Source organism: Podarcis raffonei, chromosome 13 (assembly GCF_027172205.1).
Source record: "Podarcis raffonei isolate rPodRaf1 chromosome 13, rPodRaf1.pri, whole genome shotgun sequence".
NCBI classification, from domain to species: Eukaryota; Metazoa; Chordata; class Lepidosauria; order Squamata; family Lacertidae; genus Podarcis; species Podarcis raffonei.
In genome coordinates this window covers 31,704,971-31,725,431 of record NC_070614.1, presented here as the reverse complement: position 1 = coordinate 31,725,431, position 20,461 = coordinate 31,704,971, and the positions used below count along the sequence as shown (strand labels likewise).

The window sequence follows — 20,461 nt, the reverse complement described above, 5'->3', positions numbered from 1 at the left end:
AGCATGTTTTTTTTTGTTTTGGTTTTTTTAATGTTCTGTATTCTGATTTTAATCTGTTGGGAGCAGCCCAGAGTGGCTGGGGAAACCTAGCCCGATGAATGGGGTATAATAAATAAATAAATGATATAATTAGCTCATTAATCATTATTAACACATTTTAGCTTCTTCCTCCAACAGAGAAAATGCAAATACTGAAGAAAAAATGAGCAATCTTACTTCCATGTCAACGTTTCTGCTGTGGGAATTCTCAGATGTACGAGAACTACAGATCTTATACTTTTTTCTGTTCTTAGGATTGTACTTGACCACTATGGCTGGGAATCTTCTCATTATTGCTGCATTTGCGCTAGACCATCACCTCCATACACCAATGTACTTTTTCCTAACTAATTTGGCAATGATGGACATGGGCTCTGCTTCTGTCATGATTCCCAAATCATTAGCCAATTCCATCATGAACAGCAGGTCGATTTCTTACTCTGGGTGTGTGGCCCAGGTTTTCTTCTATATGTTCTTTGTAGCAGCAGATTTTGCCATTCTAACAGTAATGGCACATGATCGCTATGTTGCCATCTGCAACCCATTACAGTATGAGACAATTATGCACAAAGGAGCTTGTATTCAGAAGACCATCATTGTGTTGATTGCTAGTCTTCTTCATGCCATGTTACACACTTGTAGCACTTTTGCAATCACCTTCTGTTCAAATGACGTCCATCAGTTCTTCTGTGAAGTTCCAACATTACTGAAGCTCTCCTGCTCTAATATCTACCTTGTCGAAGTAGGGGTTATTGTGTTAGGGTGTTGCCTGGGACTAGGATGCTTCATGTTCATTATCATAACATACAGGCAGCTGTTTGCTACAGTGCGCAGAATTCCTTCAGTACATGGTCAGAAAAAAGCCCTCTCCACTTGCCTTCCCCACCTCACTGTTGTCTCTTTGTTTATGGGCACTGCACTCTTTGCCTATGCAAAGCCTCCCACCGGTGCGTCTTCTGATCTGGATATAGCTTTTGCTGTGATCTATACCATAATTCCTCCCATGTTGAATCCATTCATCTATAGCATGAGAAACAAAGAAATCAAGACTGCTTTGTGGAAACTTTTAGATTTTGGACATTCCTCTAAAAATAGATAAATATATATATATATTTCTATAAAACAGCATCTGCACTTCTTCCTGTGAATGGTTGGTCTTGAAATGCCATTGTTCTTTGACCCTCTCACCTTATTATTCATGGAATTCATCCATTTGTTTTTCATCGCCCACTTTTAAAATTGTATCTTTCATCTGCAACTGTTTCAATGATCAGATCTGATTCACCACGTGTCTTCTTAGACATAATACCTAAAAGAGAGACATTAAGAGTGGGGCAGGGTGGGAAATCAGGAGGGCTCAGAACCCTCCCCTCCCCTTCCTATTTCTATTTTCCAATGCAACTGATTTTAAATTATAGATCTGGTTTACTGATCAGTAACAGTGGATGAGTAGGAAAATTCCAGCCTGATGTTGACACAAGTCCTTGTTGTTATGGTGTTTTAAATTTCATGGTATATATTGTTGTACGCCATTCTATGATAATATATGAATCGGTGGTTTATACCTTTGATATTAAAAACAAATAAACCAGATTTGTGATAATATCAAGACAGTGGGTGGCTCATAGACAGCAAGACAGCTGTGTGGGTATAGACCTGAGTCGTCCAAACAAATGGTACTTAGGGAAGAATTGTTTCAAACGTGGAGCCAGTGTTCACACCTTCCCTAGGTTGATTGTATTGGCTCCTCTGTAACTCTCTCAAGGTGGTGAGGACAATGGGGTCAGGTCAATATGTGCACAGAGCAATAAGACAGGATGGCAAATCTTTCAATACTGGGGCATGACTGATGCCATGGCTGGTCATGGCTGTGGCCAGTGCCCAGCCAACCAGCAAAGAAACTCCCCAAGACCTGGGCCCTTATTTCCCCATTTGAACCTGGCTTTTGACTAGGAGGTAACACCCCCATGGTTGCAATGACCAAGGGAATTCCCCACTGGCCAGAGACCAGGAGGGTCTGGCTGGCCAGGAAGGAGGCAGAGGGTTAGGGTCTGCAACAGATGCCCATCAGGAAAGTGGTGAGCATCCATTATAGTAATCATATTCAGGCCAAGGAATACAATACAGCAAGTCACTATTTACTATCAGCAATTCTTAAGAAGGCCTGAAGGTACACCAAATGGGTTTTAGATCTTTAGATCTTTTGAATTCATAGACATATCTCTTTAGTATTTCACTGTAAAACCCTCTTGTCAGACATAACACATAACTCCAATTCTAGCCAAAGTTTATTGATGGTCCAAGTTAAAGATTATATATGTATATTGTAACTGCTGAATAGCTTTGATTTTCCTTATGAGTTTTAGGTACCTGATCCCCTTAGAACAGCCAAGGGTTGATCTACATTTTTGGGGATGTGAAAAACTTGCCTGTATACACAAAATTAAGAAACAAAGTATACAATTTTATTAGTTACATGCAGCATTCTATATCATGGCAATGAGCAATAAATAATTGTAAAAGGAATACATTTGCATCCATAATTAATTATTAGTTAATTAATACAAATTGTATCTCAACCTACATCACTAGAACAAAAACATACATCATGCCTTTCAACCATTAAACTTTCTGTGTGGGGGTAGTTGAGGTGTGCTTTGTCCAGGGCTTCTTTTCCCCAGCTCGAATTGAGTTCTGGCAACTCTCAGGTCTTTGCCATTTTAAGAGAACAAGGTGAGTTCATTATGCATTCCAGCCCCTTGTTATCTAGAAAAATAGCACTACCTTTGCCTCTTACTTCCAGATGTGAAAAAAAGAAAGAAAAAGACATGTTATAGGGTGGGGAACCTATGGACAGTCATATGTTGTTGGATTCCATGCCCCAGATAGCATGACCTATGGATAGGAATCATGAGAACTATACTCCAGAACATCTAGAGAGCACAGGTTCATCACTTCTGTTCTAGAGAGACAAATAACTTAGGAAAGAGAAAGAATCAGTCTCACAGGAAAACTGTAGCAAACTGTTATGGCTTGGTCTCTCCCACAAATGTGAGACGACTCTGCCTGCTAATTATTTCAGATTTATTTCTAAAACAACAAACTAGGATGGAGCTCCTCTACTCAACATCCTCCCCAGAAGATGGAGTTGCCTGGACTGAGCTCCTCCCCCTTCCCCAGCACGGAAACCCCCACCTTCTCTTCCGATAACTTTTGCTCGTCTTGGCCACTTTTGAGATCCTACGAGATTTGGGAGAGAATGTTTCCTGCATTCCAATTTCTGGCTCACTATTGGAACTCTCACACAGCTGCCTGTCACTTTGACCCTGTTTTTCTCCTCCCCTTTGTTCTGACCTCAGATTACAGCTGCTCTCCCCCTCCTCTCTGCCTTCCGCTGCTAACTGTTCTCTCCTTATGCCTGCTTCTTATCCTCCTGTCAGCACCTGAGCTTCGCTGACACAAACTCTGGGATAGTCTATGGGATAAACAGAAATATATCACTGCAAATGGAACACTTGAAATTTGCACGATGATATTTAATACACATAACACACTCATGTGTTCCATTGAACTAAAAATTCAGTTCCATTGAACTGAAAATTCTTAGAAAACTGGTTTCATGGCTGTGACCAAAAAGATGATGCATTTAAGTTTCCTTCCTGGCAGTAAGCAGAGAACAAAATAATCCAGAAACAACTATCACATCACAAAGCAGTTTCAGAAGAGATTGTAAAACAATATATCCACCAGATGGTGGCCAAAGCAGGGTGTTCATAGATGGTGAAGATCAGTGGTAGAGTGTATGCTTTGTAGGCAAAAAATAAATAAAATGCTGAATTTCTGGAACCTTGGGTGAAAAGATCCTTAAAGTCAGGTTAGTCAGTTCTGAGAAAAAAAATGATTTGGAGAGCTTTAGGGAAGATCTGCAAATGGGAAAATGCTAAGGGTGAATTTCCCAGAGGTATACTAGTGTGTATGCATCCAAAAGGTACTGCACATTAGAATATGACTGAAAACAAATACATTTGAGTATGTCATGCTTTTCTTCTTATTATCTGTTCCCTGTTGTTCAGCTCAGGCCTCAACACAATGATATAAAATTTTGGGGCAAATATGCAGCCCAGCAACCCAGCACTAGAGGCTAAAATAGAAAAGATCTCCACAGCTACCATGTACTTTCCCTTCGAGCTCAGATAGGATGGGATAAAGGATAACCAAACACTGCAAAAGACCAACATGCTGAAGGTGATGAATTTGGCTTCGTTGAAACTGTCAGGTAACTTTCTAGCAAGGAAAGCCACACTGAAGCTGATAATGGCCAGAAAGCCCATATAGCCTAAAACACAGTAGAAGAAAGTCAGAGATCCCTCATTGCACTCCAATATAAGTTCTTCTCTTACTGAATGAATGTCAACATCTGGGAATGGGGGAGAAGTTACCAACCACACAAAGCAAATGCCTGCTTGGATGAATGAGCAGGAAAGAACAATGGAGTTAGCTAATGACTTCCCCAGCCAATTCCTCATGCTGGATCCCGGTCTGGTGGCCATGAAAGCCAGGACCACTGTGGTGGTTTTGGCCAACACACAAGAAACAGCTACTGAGAATATGATCCCAAAAGCAGTTTGTCGGAGAAGACATGTCACCTTCTGTGGCTGGCCAATGAATAGCAATGAACAAAGGAAGCAGAGCAAGAGGGAGACAAGGAGAGTGTAGGTGAGGCCCCGGTTGTTGGCTTTGACAATGGGAGTGCTGCGGTGCTTCAGAAATGCTGCTAGCACGAGAGCTGTGATCAAGGAAGAGAAAAGGGCAAAAAAGGCTAAAGCGACCCCCAGTGGTTCTTTGTAAGACAAGAAGGAAGTCAATCTGGGAACACAGGAATCTTGGTTCTTGCTTGGATAGCTTACGTCACTGCATTTGGAGCAGTCATTCATATCTGAAAAGGGAAAGATAGGTGCTTTATGCCGCCATCTCTGCTAGTTCAAGGCAACTGGAGGAACACCAAATGGATACAATGCAAAGTAATGGTTATGTACCTTTTTATGTTCATCTGGTAACACTCTAATGTTTAAGGAAAAGGTGGGGGCAGGTGAGATTTACATCCTTTGGAGCAATAAACTTGTAGCCTGCATCTGCTGCACTGTCGCTTGCTTCTGCTTTCTGGTGCTCTATCTTTGGTGTGCTCTGTTGTTTATCAAGAAGGTTTGACATCATTTGGCAATATATTTCTTACCGTGTTGGATGGAAATCTTCCCTTCTGGACATGGGATGCAATCATAGCAGCAAAATGGATCCCCCTCCTTCACTTTCTTGCTAAAACCAGGACGACAACTTTCACTACATACAGAATGAGGCTTTGCCTAATCCACAAATGAAAGAGGACCATGTAAGTACTAAAGAACAAAAGAAGAACAAAATATGGCTAAAGGTGGTACCACCTCAGTTTTAACCCCTTCTGTTTTACTCCAGCCCTGCCAACTGAAATTACTAGCAATTGGCTCCTACCTGATTAAACCAGCTGTGCCACGTTATGGCACTCTCATTGATGCTGAATACATTGTCCAGAAGACCTTGGGGGTCCACCTGTCCAACTTTCACTCTATGAAAGGATTGGTTTGAAGAAAAAATCCAGTTGAAAATGTCAAATCCAGCTACTAACTCCCCATTCTGGTCAAAGGAAACCTGGTCACCAGCACTGTTGTTAAAGGAGACTCTTCTCAGAAAGTGATGGGACTAGAATGCAAAGGGAAATGTAAGAGTGTAGGGCATGATGCATTTTAACAGTAGTGCATTGAATCTTTTAGATGGAGTTATAAAAATGCTTTCCCTTGATGAAGAGATGTCCCCCCCCTACTCCCCTTCCCTCAAATTGCAGTATAGCAATAACCAAATGAGAAAGAGTATTCATACATTTAAAGTTTACTTTTGAGAAGCTTCATTGAAATCCTTTTATTTATTCCTGACTGGTAGCCTCCTTAAAATACACCCAGAAAGAAATGGATTCTCATGTTATTATTTTTTGAAAATCAGTTTTCTGTGTATATAATTGTCTAAAAGGGTAGATAATATCTTGGTGTCGATATAGTTAGATACAGACATCATTTTCCCTACTTCATAGGGAAGTGAAATAATAGGAAATTGGGAGCCATATGCAGCTTGGGAGTCAGTTTACTTGGCATTTTGAGCCTGGTGGAATGTGCGCATAGACACTCTAGGTGCTGTATTCCTTGGGTCCATTACCTGCCAGAACTGTAGATTCCAAAGCTTCTGTCCCCCTTCAGCCCCCATTGCTCTGTATGGGAGTCTAGATGAGAACATCGTTTGTAAAGCATAGGCCACAGCATAGACAGCGTTATAGATGCTGTAGCTGTGGCCAATCATCCTTGTTTCAAAAAAGGGCCCCGGAAGACTCTCCAGTTTCTCTTCCCCAGTACAAAAATCTCCATCCAATCGCTCAGTTACTCTATTTGCAAATATACAACCAAATGCATGTTGCCAGAAGTCCAGGATAAAGCCATCTCCTTTTGCATTCAGAGGTTTCCTATTCTCAACATAATGTTGAAATCCTGAAGGATCCTTGGAGTGAATTGAGAAGGAGAGAGCACCATGGATTATGTCTATACTCCAAGTCCTTTGATATGTAATAGATGTGAGCTCCATCTGGGCTGTCAGTATCCACACTATACCTTTTTCTTTATTTGTCACATGTTGTTGTTCTGATAGGTATGATAGCCATCGCAAAAAAACAACTGCCAATGATTCTGCATAGGCAACCACTGCATTGGCTTTACTCTCAATGATTTTATCATGTATTTTTGCTCCCTGAGTAAACATGTTATTAATTTCACTGACAATTGTTTGTTTGTGGCTTCTTTCTATGAAGGCAAAACAGATACCACTCTGGGAGAAAAGTGGAAATACAGTTTGGACAAATCTATCTCCATATTCATCGTTGGAAGTAAGGATTCCAATCCATATCCACTTGAAATGCAGAAGCAAAGAGAGAATCCCTGCATACTGAATTGCTTCCTGAGGTGTCATCTGGTAAAAAGAAAGGCCAGGGGTTTTATCATTCATCACTGGAGCAGGGCTATATATGAGCTAAAGGAGGTGTGAAGGAGAATAGAGAATGAGAGAAGTCTTTTTTACTATTTGAAGTCTTCAAAGTAATCTACAGTCATCAAATGAACAATTCTTAAAACTCTCCTGGAACGTTAAAATTGTATCTTTCCCATGCAGCATTGTGGCTTCACTGACAAGTTACTGAAAAGTTACGCAGCTACTCTACTACTGGGGAAAATTCACTTTCCAGATGAGGTGTAGAAGAGGACCCCTCTGACTCCCACTCCCCTTCCCGGACCCCTGATGAAACTGGGGTAGGACCTTATCCAGACCACCGTCCTGATGTTCCCCCTCAGCCAAATTGGAGGCTTCCTCCTTCTCCCCTTCTGAACAATGACTGTCTTCATGGGACCAATGATAATTTTATGCTTTTAAAGTACATTCTCTCAATTCAGATTTACAGATCAATTCAGCGGGCTTTATTGCTTGGCTTAGATTTGATATTTGTCTTTTTATAAGGAAAATCTACCTGTTTGCTCCAATTGTACCTCCTTCTGTCCCTTTCACCCTTTGTCTGCCTCTAAGAATCTGGAAGGATCTGTCCTACCTGTGGAATCTTGTAAATATCCAAGACTGTTGCCATGTGCAAGGAGGTCAGTGGGTCCAGTCCTCCAATAACTGCAATGAGGTTCTCCTGGATGTCACATTTGTAGTTTGGGAGATGTTTCCATGGTGTGAATATAAGTAGCATTGTAGCATGGTAGGTCCCTTTGGCAGTGAAATAGCTGTCATAAATGCGGAAACCCAAGGTAATGTTGGGTAACAGCTGAGGGTTTTCATTTATTTCCTTGATTGCAAATGCCAAGGTGAGAATGTGTTGGTAATTTTTTGTCACCACACTAGAAAGAGAGATGTGTATTGTATTATAATGTCATTCTGCAGTAGGGTTAGGGCACTGGTGGCGTATAGATAACCAGATCAAACTCATTAAGCCTTTTCAGCCATTCTGCACCCCAGCAGTGGAGTAAATTGACAGGGTTAAAGCCACCATCTACTGCAGTGTACAGTCTACATTACTGTGCTGCCAAATCATGCTTGGAGCAAGGAGGTAGCTGCAAGGCCTCTTCTGATTTCAGCCAAGCAGAGAAGCACACCTGCCCTACCGCCTGCTTTCATCTAATTCCACCCATGATTGGCAAAAGCATATATTCATTTTGTTAAAAGGCCAATTCCATGGAAGCAACAATGCAGTGCGTCTGTTGAAATATGTTAAATGATCAAGCCACATTTCCAGTATCAGCTGTGAGGGCAGGAGACAGGAGTTTTTAAATATCTCTTTCAGGTGACATCTCCCCAATTAAGAGGACAATGTGTATGCATGTGTGCGTTTTGAGTGCAGTGCATATAAATGTTGTATACAAGATATTTTAGGGATGCTGGCATGTGACTCTACACACAAAGGGTAGATATGAACCTTGGCTTAACATTTCCCCTCACCTGTGTACTGCATCTTGTAAGATGAGCACCATCTTCACTACTAGAGCAATTAAATAGACAATTTATTGAAGCAATACTTGGCTTAGTGGTCCTATATGAAGATTAAATAAGCAAACCATGTAAAAGTTAAATAAGCAAACCATATGAAAGTTGGAGTACTTCCACACTGCAGTTTATTGAGTGCTTGTTGCTGCAAACAATATTAGCGGGGGTTCCACAGTGGAAGCTATTAAAAGTGGGACAAACTCAGGTGGCAACTGCCAATGCACATCACTCAAGTGACAGAAAGAAAGAATAATGCATTAAAAACAAACTCCTTACAGAAGCTCTTCATGCAGAGTCTGTGGCGGAACTTCTGTGAAGGGGATGAAATTGGAGATGATGATGCTCTGGGAAACAATTCCACCAATGAAGAAGTCACCTGGCTGCTGATAGTCCTGAAGTGGAGGCTGTGGATCTTTAACCCGGCAGTTAACAGTGTGATCCTTGCATGCCATAGGAGGAAGCAGTATCAGAAGAAATGCTACTAGAATCCCCATCCTGGATACATTATTATTATTACTATTAATAGTAGTAGTAGTAGTATACAGCCGTTCCTCTGAAGATTGCAGGGCAGTTTACAATATTAAAAAAAAGTCAAAATGTGTAACATAGTAAAAAAAGAATTAAGAATGAAAACAAAAATGGGGAACAAATCCAGATTGGTACACATATTTTTTCTTCTCATGTCCAAAATCAGAAAACAAATTACCATTCAACAGCAATACAGCCTTCATTTTAAAAAGTGTGCACATTTTCCTTGCCTTTGACATGGATTCTTCTGTTTCCTTCTATTCTCATCTTTTACGGTTCCAACTTAAATGCAAAACATCAGGGATCAAACTGGAAGTCTTTTGTCTATATTTTCTTCTGGCCCCAGATTGGAATGCCATGAGGTATATTTATATCATCCTACAAATTTTGTAATTCTTTTATTTTCTGTTTTTGGAGGTGGCCACTGCAATTCCTTGGGGTTTTAGAAAAAGAGGGGAAATAATTATAGTCCTTTTGATAATTAAAAGGCAGGGTAATCTCCAGTTTGAAGTTGCGAATTCTCTGCAGAATTGCTGCAGACCACCTCCCCCCAAACAATTTTTTTCCTTTTCATTTAACTAAGTTGAGTCTCTGCCGTGGAGAAAATCGTCAAAATTCAGGAGTGTTATGTTATTTTTAAGGACAAACTTTAATATTGATATGTGAGTGAATTGCATAATTGTTTGGGGTAGAAACACATGAGCCAGTTTAATAAAAGGGCTAAGAATATTAGGAATTTTCATTTTTTATTGGTTATTTAAACATGATTTTTTAAAAAGGAACCTAGGACTAGATACATAATTTTGAGGAAGATTTATACTGGGCAGCTGGTGAACAGTAGGTGGTGAACAGCATTTCAGTCCCTGACTACAAGTATGACTCTGGACTTCAGACTGCAAGAAAGTGAAGAGATATTTATACCCTTTTATTTCTTCTTCACGTTAACTTTTCCCTGATTCTAGATATGTACCACTAAGTATGGGTTTAACAGGGGAAGGAAGCAACTTATGTAAGGAACTGTGAGACAGTGAATCTGATAAGCAGCAACATATCTAGATTATCAAAAGAGACACGTGCAAAGTTGAATTGTCCTGCTTATGGTAACAAATGTACTGTGCATGTATTTCATGTGATACCTCAGATGCATTTTCATGATGTTCATTCGTTCCACTGAGCTAAAGCTTCTAAGAGAACATGTTTTATATATATTACCCATTTGTGCCCCAAAACACAAACTGTTATTTAGCAAAATAGACAAGTAATTACCAAGCCTTCAGTTTATAAGATATTCCCTTTTTAAGGGGGGTGGGGGTGAGCAGGAATTTATGGGAACCGAGTTCCCTTACCTTTTTCTGCTGGGGCTGGAATGGATATACATCCAATGCCTGAGCCAAAAATCTACCTATATCTGTAATAAAGTAATAAACAATAAAGTTGTGGCCATATCTAATCCAGATCATTGTCCGCTTTGGGTTTTTAAATCACATCTTACCTTTAGCCACTGCCTGTGTGTGTGTGTGTGTGTGTGTGTGTGTGTGTGTGTGTGTGTGTGGCACTGCAACTAAGTCCACAGTAAACAAACCAACAAGCAGACAAGCAAGCAAGCAAGCAAACAAACAAACAAACTTCATGGTGAGTTCCTCCAACTTTTCTTCCAGAACATGGCCCGTTATTGTTATTGTTATTATTATTAAAATCATCGTCGTTGTCGTCGTCCATTTTTTAGAAAGCAACTGAACAGCAAGGCATTCAGAGGAAAGATGGAACTCAGCAGTGCAGATGTAGTGGTTGAACGTTTATCAAATCTGAGTATCTACAAAATCGTTAAAACAAAACAACTCAAAGTGACTTTTAAAGCTTTGAGGCAGCTGCCAAGACAAAATGCCTTAGGAAATACCGACACTTTTACAGACAAAATATAATCACATCTCTTTCTTATTATCTGTTCCCTGTTGCTCAGACCAGGCTGCCAGTACTGCACAGTAGAATATAAATAAACACAGATACATCTGGGTATGTCATGCTTTTCTTCTTATTATCTGTTCCCTGTTATTCAGCTCAGGCCTCAACACAATGATATAAAATTTTGGGGCAAATATGCAGGCCAGCAACCCAGCACTAGAGGCTAAAATAGAAAAGATCTCCACAGCTACCATGTACTTTCCCTTGGAGCTCAGATAGGATGGGATAAAGGATAACCAAACACTGCAAAAGACCAACATGCTGAAGGTGATGAATTTGGCTTCGTTGAAACTGTCAGGTAACTTTCTAGCAAGGAAAGCCACACTGAAGCTGATAATGGCCAGAAAGCCCATATAGCCTAAAACACAGTAGAAGAAAGTCAGAGATCCCTCATTGCACTCCAATATAAGTTCTTCTCTTACTGAATGAATGTCAACATCTGGGAATGGGGGAGAAGTTATCAACCACACAAAGCAAATGCCTGCTTGGATGAATGAGCAGGAAAGAACAATGGAGTTAGCTAATGACTTCCCCACCCAATTCCTCATGCTGGATCCTGGTCTGGTGGCCATGAAAGCCAGGACCACTGTGGTGGTTTTGGCCAACACACAAGAAACAGCTACTGAGAATATGATCCCAAAAGCAGTTTGTCGGAGAAGACATGTCACCTTCTGTGGCTGGCCAATGAATAGCAATGAACAAAGGAAGCAGAGCAAGAGGGAGACAAGGAGAGTGTAGGTGAGGCCCCGGTTGTTGGCTTTGACAATGGGAGTGCTGCGGTGCTTCAGAAATGCTGCTAGCACCAGAGCTGTGATCAAGGAAGAGAAAAGGGCAAAAAAGGCTAAAGCGACCCCCAGTGGTTCTTTGTAAGACAAGAAGGAAGCCAATCTGGGAACACAGGAATCTTGGTTCTTGCTTGGATAGCTTACGTCACTGCATTTGGAGCAGCCATTCATATCTGAAAAGGGAAAGATAGGTGCTTTATGCCGCCATCTCTGCTAGTTCAAGGCAACTGGAGGAACACCAAATGGATACATTGCAAAGTAATGGTTATGTACCTTTTTATGTTCATCTGGTAACACTCTAATGTTTAAGGAGAAGGTGGGGGCAGGTGAGATTTACATCCTTTGGAGCAATAAACTCGTAGCCTGCATCTGCTGCATTGTCGCTTGCTTCTGCTTTCTGGTGCTCTATCTTTGGTGTATCTATCTGTTGTTGTATCTATCTTTGTATCTATCTGTTGTTTATCAAGAAGGTTTGACATCATTTGGCAATATCTTTCTTACCGTGTTGGACTGAAATCTTCCCTTCTGGACATGGGATGCAATCGTAGCAGCAAAATGGATCCCCCTCCTTCATTTTCTTGCTAAAACCAGGACGACAACTTTCACTAAATACAGAATGAGGCTTTGCCTAATTCACAAATGAAGGAGGACCATGTAAGTACTAAAGAACAAAAGAAGAACAAAATATGGCTAAAGGTGGTACCACTTTAATTTTACTCTGGCTCTGCCAACGGAAATTACTAGCAATTGGCTCCTACCTGATTAAACCAGCTGTGCCACGTTATGGCACTCTCATTGATGCTGAATACATTGTCCAGAAGACCTTGGGGGTCCACCTGTCCAACTTTCACTCTAAGAAAGGATTGGTTTGAAGAAAAAATCCAGTTGAAAATGTCAAATCCAGCTACTAACTCCCCATTCTGGTCAAAGGAAACCTGGTCACCAGCACTGTTGTTAAAGGAGACTCTTCTCAGAAAGTGATGGGACTAGAATGCAAAGGGAAATGTAAGAGTGTAGGGCATGATGCTTTTTAACAATAGTGCATTGAATCTTTTAGATGGAGTTATAAAAACACTTTCCCTGAATGAAGAGATGTCCCCCTTCCCTCAAATTGCAGTATAGCAATAAGCAAATAAGAAAAGTTTTCATACATTCAAAGTTTACTTTTGAGAAGCTTCATTGAAATATTTTTAGTTATTCCTGACTGGTAGCCTCCTTAAAATACACCCAGAAACAAATGGATTCTCATGTTATTATTTTTTTAAACAACAGTTTTCTGAGTATATAATTGTTTTAAATGGAAGATAATATCTTGGTGTCAATATAGTTAGATACAGACAGCATTTTTGCTACTTCATAGGGAAGTGAAGTAATAGGAAATTGGGAGCCATATGCAGCTTGGGAGTCAGTTTCCTCGGCATTTTGAGCCTGGTGGAATGTGTGCATAGACACTCTAGGTGCTGTACTCCTTGGGTCCATTACCTGCCAGAACTGTAGATTCCAAAGCTTCTGTCCCCCTTCAGCCCCCATTGCTCTGTATGGGAGTCTAGATGAGAACATCGTTTGTAAAGCATAGGCCACAGCATAGACAGCGTTATAGATGCTGTAGCTGTGGCCAATCATCCTTGTTTCAAAAAAGGGCCCTGGAAGACTCTCCAGTTTCTCTTCCCCAGTACAAAAATCTCCATCCAATCGCTCAGTTACTCTATTTGCAAATATACAACCAAATGCATGTTGCCAGAAGTCCAGGATAAAGCCATCTCCTTTTGCATTCAGAGGTTTCCTATTCTCAACATAATGTTGAAATCCTGAAGGATCCTTGGAGTGAATTGAGAAGGAGAGAGCACCATGGATAATGTCTATACTCCAAGTCCTTTGATATGTAATAGATGTGAGCTCCATCTGGGCTGTCAGTATCCACACAATACCTTTTTCATTTTTTGACACATGTTGTTGTTCTGACAGGTATGAGAACCATCTCAAAAATATAACTGCCAATGATTCTGCATAGGCAACCACTGCATTGGCTTTACTCTCAATGATTTTATCATGTATTTTTGCTCCCTGAGTAAACATGTTATTAATTTCAGTGACAATTGTTTGTTTATGACTTCTTTCTATGAAGGCAAAACAGATACCACTTTGGGAGAAAAGTGGAAATACAGTTTGGACAAATCTATCTCCATATTCATCGTTGGAAGTAAGGATTCCAATCCATATCCACTTGAAATGCAGAAGCAAAGAGAGAATCCCTGCATACTGAATTGCTTCCTGAGGTGTCATCTGGTAAAAAGAAAGGCCAGGGGTTTTATCATTCATCACTGGAGCAGGGCTATATATGAGCTAAAGGAGGTGTGAAGGAGAATAGAGAATGAGAGAAGTCTTTTTTACTATTTGAAGTCTTCAAAGTAATCTACAGTCATCAAATGAACAATTCTTAAAACTCTCCTGGAACGTTAAAATTGTATCTTTCCCATGCAGCATTGTGGCTTCACTGACAAGTTACTGAAAAGTTACGCAGCTACTCTACTACTGGGGAAAATTCACTTTCCAGATGAGGTGTAGAAGAGGACCCCTCTGACTCCCACTCCCCTTCCCGGACCCCTGATGAAACTGGGGTAGGACCTTATCCAGACCACTGTCCTGATGTTCCCCCTCAGCCAAATTGGAGGTTTCCTCCTTCTCCCCTTCAGAATAATCCTGCCAACCTCACTGTGTCCTGATTGTCTTCATGGGACCCATGATAAGTTTATTCTTTTAAAGTACATTCTCTTAATTCAGATTTACAAATCAATTCACGTAGGCTGTATTGCTTGGCTTAGATTTGATGTTCATCTCTTAAAAAGAAAAATCTGCCCGTTTGCTCCAATTGTACCTCCTTCTGTCCTCTTTCCCCTCTGCCAGCCTCTAAAAAACTGGAAGGATCTGTCCTACCTGTGGAATCTTGTAAATATCCAAGAGAGTTGCCATGTGCAAGGAGGTCAGTGGGTCCAGTCCTCCAATAACAGCAATGAGGTTATCCTGGATGTCACATTTGTAGTTTGGGAGATGTTTCCATGGTGTGAATATAAGTAGCATTGTAGCATGGTAGGTCCCTTTGGCAGTGAAATAGCTGTCATAAATGCGGAAACCCAAGGTGATGTTGGGTAACAGCTGAGGGTTTTCATTTATTTCCTTGATTGCAAATGCCAAGGTGAGAATGTGTTGGTAATTTTTTGTCACCACACTAGAAGGAGAGATATGTTCTGTATTAGAATGTCATTCTGCAGTAAGGCTAGGACACTGGTGGCCTATAGATAACCAGATCAAACTCATAAAGCCTTTTCAGCCATTCTCCACCCCAGCAGTGGAGTAAATTGACAGGGTTAAAGCCACCATCTACTGCAGTGTGCTGTCATTACTGTGCTGCCAAATCATGCTTGGAGTAAGGAGGTAGCTGCAAGGGCTCTTCTGATTTCAGCCAAGCAGAGAAGCACACCTGCCCTACCGCCTGCTTTCATCTAATTCCACCCATGATTGGCAAAAGCATATATTCATTTTGTTAAAAGGCCAATTCCATGGAAGCAACAATGCAGTGCGTCTGTTGAAATATGTTAAATGATCAAGCCACATTTCCAGTATCGGCTGAGAGGGCAGGAGACGGGAGTTTTAAATATCTCTTTCAGGTGACATCTCTCTAATGAAGAGGGGGATGTGTATGCATGTGTTTTTTGTCTGTGTATGTATGTATGTATGTGTGTGTTTTATGTCCAGTACATGCATATTATTTGATCATGGGATTTTGGAGATGATGGCATGTGACTCTAGACTTGCAGCAAAGGGTGAATATGGACCTTGGCTGAACATTTCCGCTCACCTGTGTACTGCATCTTGTAAGATTATCACCATCTTCATTACTAGAGCAATAGGCAATTTATTGAAAAGCACTTCTCCTAAATGAAGATTAAATAACCAAACCATATGAAAGTTGGAGTACTTCTGCACTGCAGTTTATTGAGTGCTTGTTGCTGCAAACAATATTAGTGGAGGTCCCACAGTGAAATCTATTAAAAGTGAGACAAACTGAGGCGGCAGCTGCCAAGACACATTACTCAAGTGACAGAAAGAATAATGCATTAAAAACAAACTCCTTACAGAAGCTCTTCATGCAGAGTCTGTGGTGGTACTTCTGTGAACGGTATTAAATTTGTGACGATGATGCTCTGGGAAACAATTCCACCAATGAAGAGGTCACCTGGCTGCTGATAGTCATGAAGTGGAGGGTGTGGATCTTTAACCATGCAGTTAAGAATGTGATCCTTGCATGCCATATGAGGAAGCTGTATCAGAAGAAATGCTACTAGAATCTCCATCCTAAATACAATATATCTATTATTATTATTATTATTATTATTATTATTATTATTATTATTATTATTTCTATACAGCCCTTCATCTAAAGATCACAGGGCTGTTTACACTATTTTAAAAACATGCAAAATGTGTAACAAAGGAATTAAGGAATTAAAACAAAAATGGAGCAAAAATCCAGATTGGTACACATAATTTTTCTTCTCATGTTCAAAATCAGAAAACAAATAACTATTCAACAGCAATACAGACTTCATTTTCAAAAGCTTGCAAGTTTTCCTTGCCTTTGACATGGATGCTCCTGTTTCCTTCTATTCTCATCTTTTAAGGTTCCAACTTAAAATGCAAAACATCAGATATCAAAGTGGAAGTGTCTTGTGTGTACAGTATTTTCTTCTGGCCCCAGATTGGAATGCTATGAGGTATATTTATATCATCCTACAAATTTTGTAATTCTTTTATTTTCTGTTTTTGGAGGTGGCCACTGCACTTCCTTGGGGTTTTAGAAAAAGAGGGGAAATAATTATAGTCCTTTTGATAATTAATGGGCAGGCTAATCTCCAGTTTGAAGTTGTGAATTCTCTGAGGAATTGCTGAAGAAAAACTTTCCCCCTCCACATTTGAAAAGAAGTTTCCCATTTTGTTTAACTAAGTTGAGTCTCTGCCATGGAGAAAATGGTCAAAATTCAGGACTGTAATGTTACGTTTAAGGAATAAATTTGTATTAATATTTGTGTGAATCACACTCATAATTGTTTGGGGAAGAAACACATGAGCCAGTATGATTAAATGGTTAAGAAAACTGGGAATTATTATTATATTTAGGACTATTCATTTTTTATTTTATTACTGGTTATTTAAACATGATTTTTGAAAAAGGAAACCTATGACTACATAGATAATTTTGAGCTGTTATCTATTAAAGCAATACATATACATAAACTTCCTCCAATCTAAAGTTACAACACAATAATAATTACCGGTATACCATGTGTAATAATAATAATAATTTATTATTTATACCCCACCCATCTGACTGGGTTTTCCCAGCCACTCTGGGCGGCTTCCAACAAAGTATTAAAATACAGTGGTCTGTTAAACATTAAAAGCTTTCCTAAACAGGGCTGCCTTCAGATGTCTTCTAAAAGTATGGTAGTTGTTGTTCTCTTTGACATCTATTGGGAGGGCGTTCCACAGGGTGGTTGCCACTACCGAGAAGGCCCTCTGCCTGGTTCCCTGTAACCTGGCTTCTCTCAGTGAGGGACCACCAGAAGGCCCTGGGTGCTTCTGTATGGTCTTTCCTTCATTACCTATTCATTGAGCAAGCGAACAAAGAACTCTCTCTCTAAGCAGCCCCCACTGCACGTGATCTCTTTGCATTCCTTTCTACCTGAGGGGGTTAGGACATTTGAGCAGAGCATGCCTCATTGTCAAATGTAGACACTTAGGCATGTATTTACAACCTTGGGAGTAAAGCTACTCCTAGCACAATATAAGGCAGTATAAAGAAACAATAGGCCCAAGGCTTCTAGGCTGGCTAGTTAGCTGAGCTTATACTGTAGGTCTCCACATGCATCAGTTTTACTTTTAAGAAAATCTGAGTATATTCAAAATACTTAAAAGGAAACAACTAGAAGTGATTTTTAAAGCTTTTCGGCAGCTGCCAAGACAGAATGCCTTAGAAAATATTGACACTAGTATTGTCAAAATACGATCAGCTGCGGACTATAGCAAACTGCAGACACATTTCTTTCTTATTAGCTGTGCCCTGTTGCTCAGGCCAGGCTTAAAGTCAATGATGTAACACCTGGGGGGAAAGATGCAACCCAGCAGCCCAACAATGGAAGTTAAGTGAAAAAATATATCCACAGGCACCATGTATTTTCCCTTTGTGCTCAGGTAGGTTGGAACAAAAGATAACCAAACACTGCAAAATATCAACATGCTGAACGTGATAAACTTGATTTCAATAAATCTGTCGGGTAGTTTCTGGGTAGGCAAAAAAAGCCATGCTTGGCTGACAATGGCCAAGAAACTCATATAGCCTAGGACAGAGTAATACATGACAGATGATCCCTTGTTACGTTTTATCTGTGTGAAAGTGACTTTACTGGCACTTCCAATGAGTTTTAATATGTTTTTGAAATAAAGAAGGCAGCCCTCAGACAACTTCACAAGTATTGTTGCCAAACCCATGCATTGATTGGTTCTTTGATATGTGCTCTAATCCTCATATCTGTCTTCCCATCCACACATGGGGGACTGCAAGGAAGAAGAAGAGTAGTTTGGATTTGATATCCCACTTTATCACTACCCTAAGGAGTCTCAAAGCGGCTAACATTCTCCTTTCCCTTTCCTCCATAACAACAAACACTCTGTGAGGTGAGTGAGGCTGAGAGACTTCAAAGAAGTGTGACTAGCCCAAGGTCATCCAGCAGCTGCATGTGGAGGAGCAGGGAATCGAGCCCGGTTCACCAGATTATGAGACTACCACTCTTAACCACTACACCACACTGGGACAAAAGAGCTGAGCTCCCTCCAAAATGCAGTGTGCTCTGGAATGCTGCATCAGACACAGAGGGCTTATATGAATTATTTCTTTTTGTTTGTGACAAAAAACAGAGGCAGCAATAATTGGAGTAGGGGAATTCCAGTTCTGATCGGCTGTTTAGACTCATGGGAGTGTTTTCCCAAAATGCCAAAGCAGATATCCAATGAACCTCCTACACATACAGCTTTTAAAACCTGATTTAGAAATAAAACTGCTACACCATATTTTGGCAAGGGTGAAAAGAAGATGTAAAGTTCTCAGACGACTCTATTAATGTATGACCTACAACAGCTAAACAAAAGACTTCACCTACCCACAATGAAACCCGCTTGTTTTTAAAGAGCCTAGGTAAGTTTTGATTTTTGAAATATTAATTTAATGCTATCCATAGTAAGAAATCTATTATTCCTTTTCTTTTCTTATTTCATCATTCCCTGCCTCTCCACCTTCATCTCTCTCTGGCTGTTACTCTTACAGCACAAGTTTCTTACAGCACAAGTTTCCCTGAGCAGTTTTGTTGTTGTGGTGGTGGTTGCTTCTGGGAACAGAAATCCAAATTAATCTAAAATTGCCAGTCAGCCACTCAGAGATTATCTAAGTCATTATGCTGACTGAGATGAAGGTTGACTTGCTCTCTCTCTCTGCCTCACCCCAATTCCCTGTGCAAAGACTAGGGATGGGGCAGCATTGTAAACCACACACGAGGGCAGAGGCTACCGTAGGAGGCATTGGGCAGGTCACAAAACACAAATCCAGTTCTGTCCTCTAATATTTGGCTGCTTCTTGCTTATTGTGCTGCCTAGTTTTTCCTCAGTGGCTTTTTCAAAGAAAAGCTGCAATGCAGCAGTGGAGGTACCAACATTTGTAAGGTTGGCCCAAGACATATTGGTACCTGGGGTGAACATCAAAACAGCACTCCACTCCCTGCCGGGAAAGAAAGTGTGAGTGAGAATATTCAGGAACAAGCAGAAAATAAAGATCTACACCATGGTTTGCTGCCCCTGCTACCTAAGACGGTTACCTCACCTCGCCTCACCTCATGGGTGGGCTGACTCTGAGCATGTGTAACATGAGCAGAACAATGCATGAACATAAATGAAAGCTCCTGGCTGTCTTGATGCTTTTGTACTTAATCAGGCACATTTACCAATTTCAAGGAAAGAGGAATTACTTTAGAGAAATATTCACATACACTGTGCAAATCTGCTCATGCAAGGAGCAGGTGGAAGCAGGAATGTGGCAACACACTGAGCAGTTAGCCCACAGCTAACAAACCACCAATCCCCCCCAAAATGTGCTAAAAGATTTTCACACCAGCAGCGACTGCTGATTTTGCCACAGATTAGGGATGCAGGTGGCACTGTGGTGTAAACCACTGAGCCTGGGACTTGCTGATCGGAAGGTTGGCAGTTCGAATCCCCGTGATGGGGTGAGCTCCTGTTGCTTGGTCCCAGCTCCTGCCAACCTAGCAGTTTGAAAGCACGTCAAAGTGCAAGTAGAAAAATAGGTATCGCTCCAGCGGGAAGGTCAAATCAAATCAAATTTATTAAAAACGGTCACAGACCAGATGAACTCGTACAGCTAGTCAGCAAAGCATAACACCGGAAAAAACAAAGGACAATTTCAATACAGATTAGGCCAT

General features: G+C 40.6%; 3 protein-coding genes across 3 annotated transcripts; 1 reads left to right on the top strand and 2 right to left on the bottom strand.

The window, feature by feature from the left end:
• Window positions 1-202: 202 nt before the first annotated feature.
• LOC128398745 (olfactory receptor 14I1-like) lies at window positions 203-1,138 on the top strand. Its single transcript, XM_053359998.1, has one exon. The coding sequence runs from the start codon at window positions 203-205 to the stop codon at window positions 1,136-1,138; it is 936 nt and encodes a 311-aa protein (XP_053215973.1).
• Window positions 1,139-4,073: 2,935 nt separating this feature from the next.
• On the bottom strand, window positions 4,074-9,137 carry LOC128398744 (vomeronasal type-2 receptor 26-like). The gene is made up of 6 exons (XM_053359997.1): window positions 8,920-9,137; window positions 7,709-8,000; window positions 6,280-7,080; window positions 5,545-5,772; window positions 5,273-5,399; window positions 4,074-4,975 (listed from the first exon to the last, which is right to left on the bottom strand). The coding sequence occupies exons 1-6, from the start codon at window positions 9,135-9,137 to the stop codon at window positions 4,074-4,076; spliced, it is 2,568 nt and encodes an 855-aa protein (XP_053215972.1).
• Window positions 9,138-11,189: 2,052 nt separating this feature from the next.
• LOC128398743 (vomeronasal type-2 receptor 26-like) lies at window positions 11,190-16,198 on the bottom strand. Its single transcript, XM_053359996.1, has 6 exons — window positions 16,053-16,198; window positions 14,853-15,144; window positions 13,401-14,201; window positions 12,677-12,904; window positions 12,420-12,546; window positions 11,190-12,091 (listed from the first exon to the last, which is right to left on the bottom strand). The coding sequence occupies exons 1-6, from the start codon at window positions 16,196-16,198 to the stop codon at window positions 11,190-11,192; spliced, it is 2,496 nt and encodes an 831-aa protein (XP_053215971.1).
• Window positions 16,199-20,461: the final 4,263 nt, after the last annotated feature.

Coding starts and splice junctions, on each gene's coding strand:
- LOC128398745 (XM_053359998.1), top strand. CDS start 203: ATGAGCAATCTTACTTCCATGTCAACGTTTCTGCTGTGGGAATTCTCA.
- LOC128398744 (XM_053359997.1), bottom strand. CDS start 9,137: ATGGGGATTCTAGTAGCATTTCTTCTGATACTGCTTCCTCCTATGGCA. Junction 7,081..7,708: donor ATATTTACAAGATTCCACAG/GTAGGACAGATC, acceptor TCTTTTTACCAG/ATGACACCTCAGGAAGCAAT. Junction 4,976..5,272: donor GAAGATTTCCATCCAACACG/GTAAGAAATATA, acceptor TTCCCTTTTCAG/ATATGAATGACTGCTCCAAA.
- LOC128398743 (XM_053359996.1), bottom strand. CDS start 16,198: ATGGTTAAAGATCCACACCCTCCACTTCATGACTATCAGCAGCCAGGT. Junction 14,202..14,852: donor ATATTTACAAGATTCCACAG/GTAGGACAGATC, acceptor TCTTTTTACCAG/ATGACACCTCAGGAAGCAAT. Junction 12,905..13,400: donor GGAATCTACAGTTCTGGCAG/GTAATGGACCCA, acceptor TTTGCATTCTAG/TCCCATCACTTTCTGAGAAG.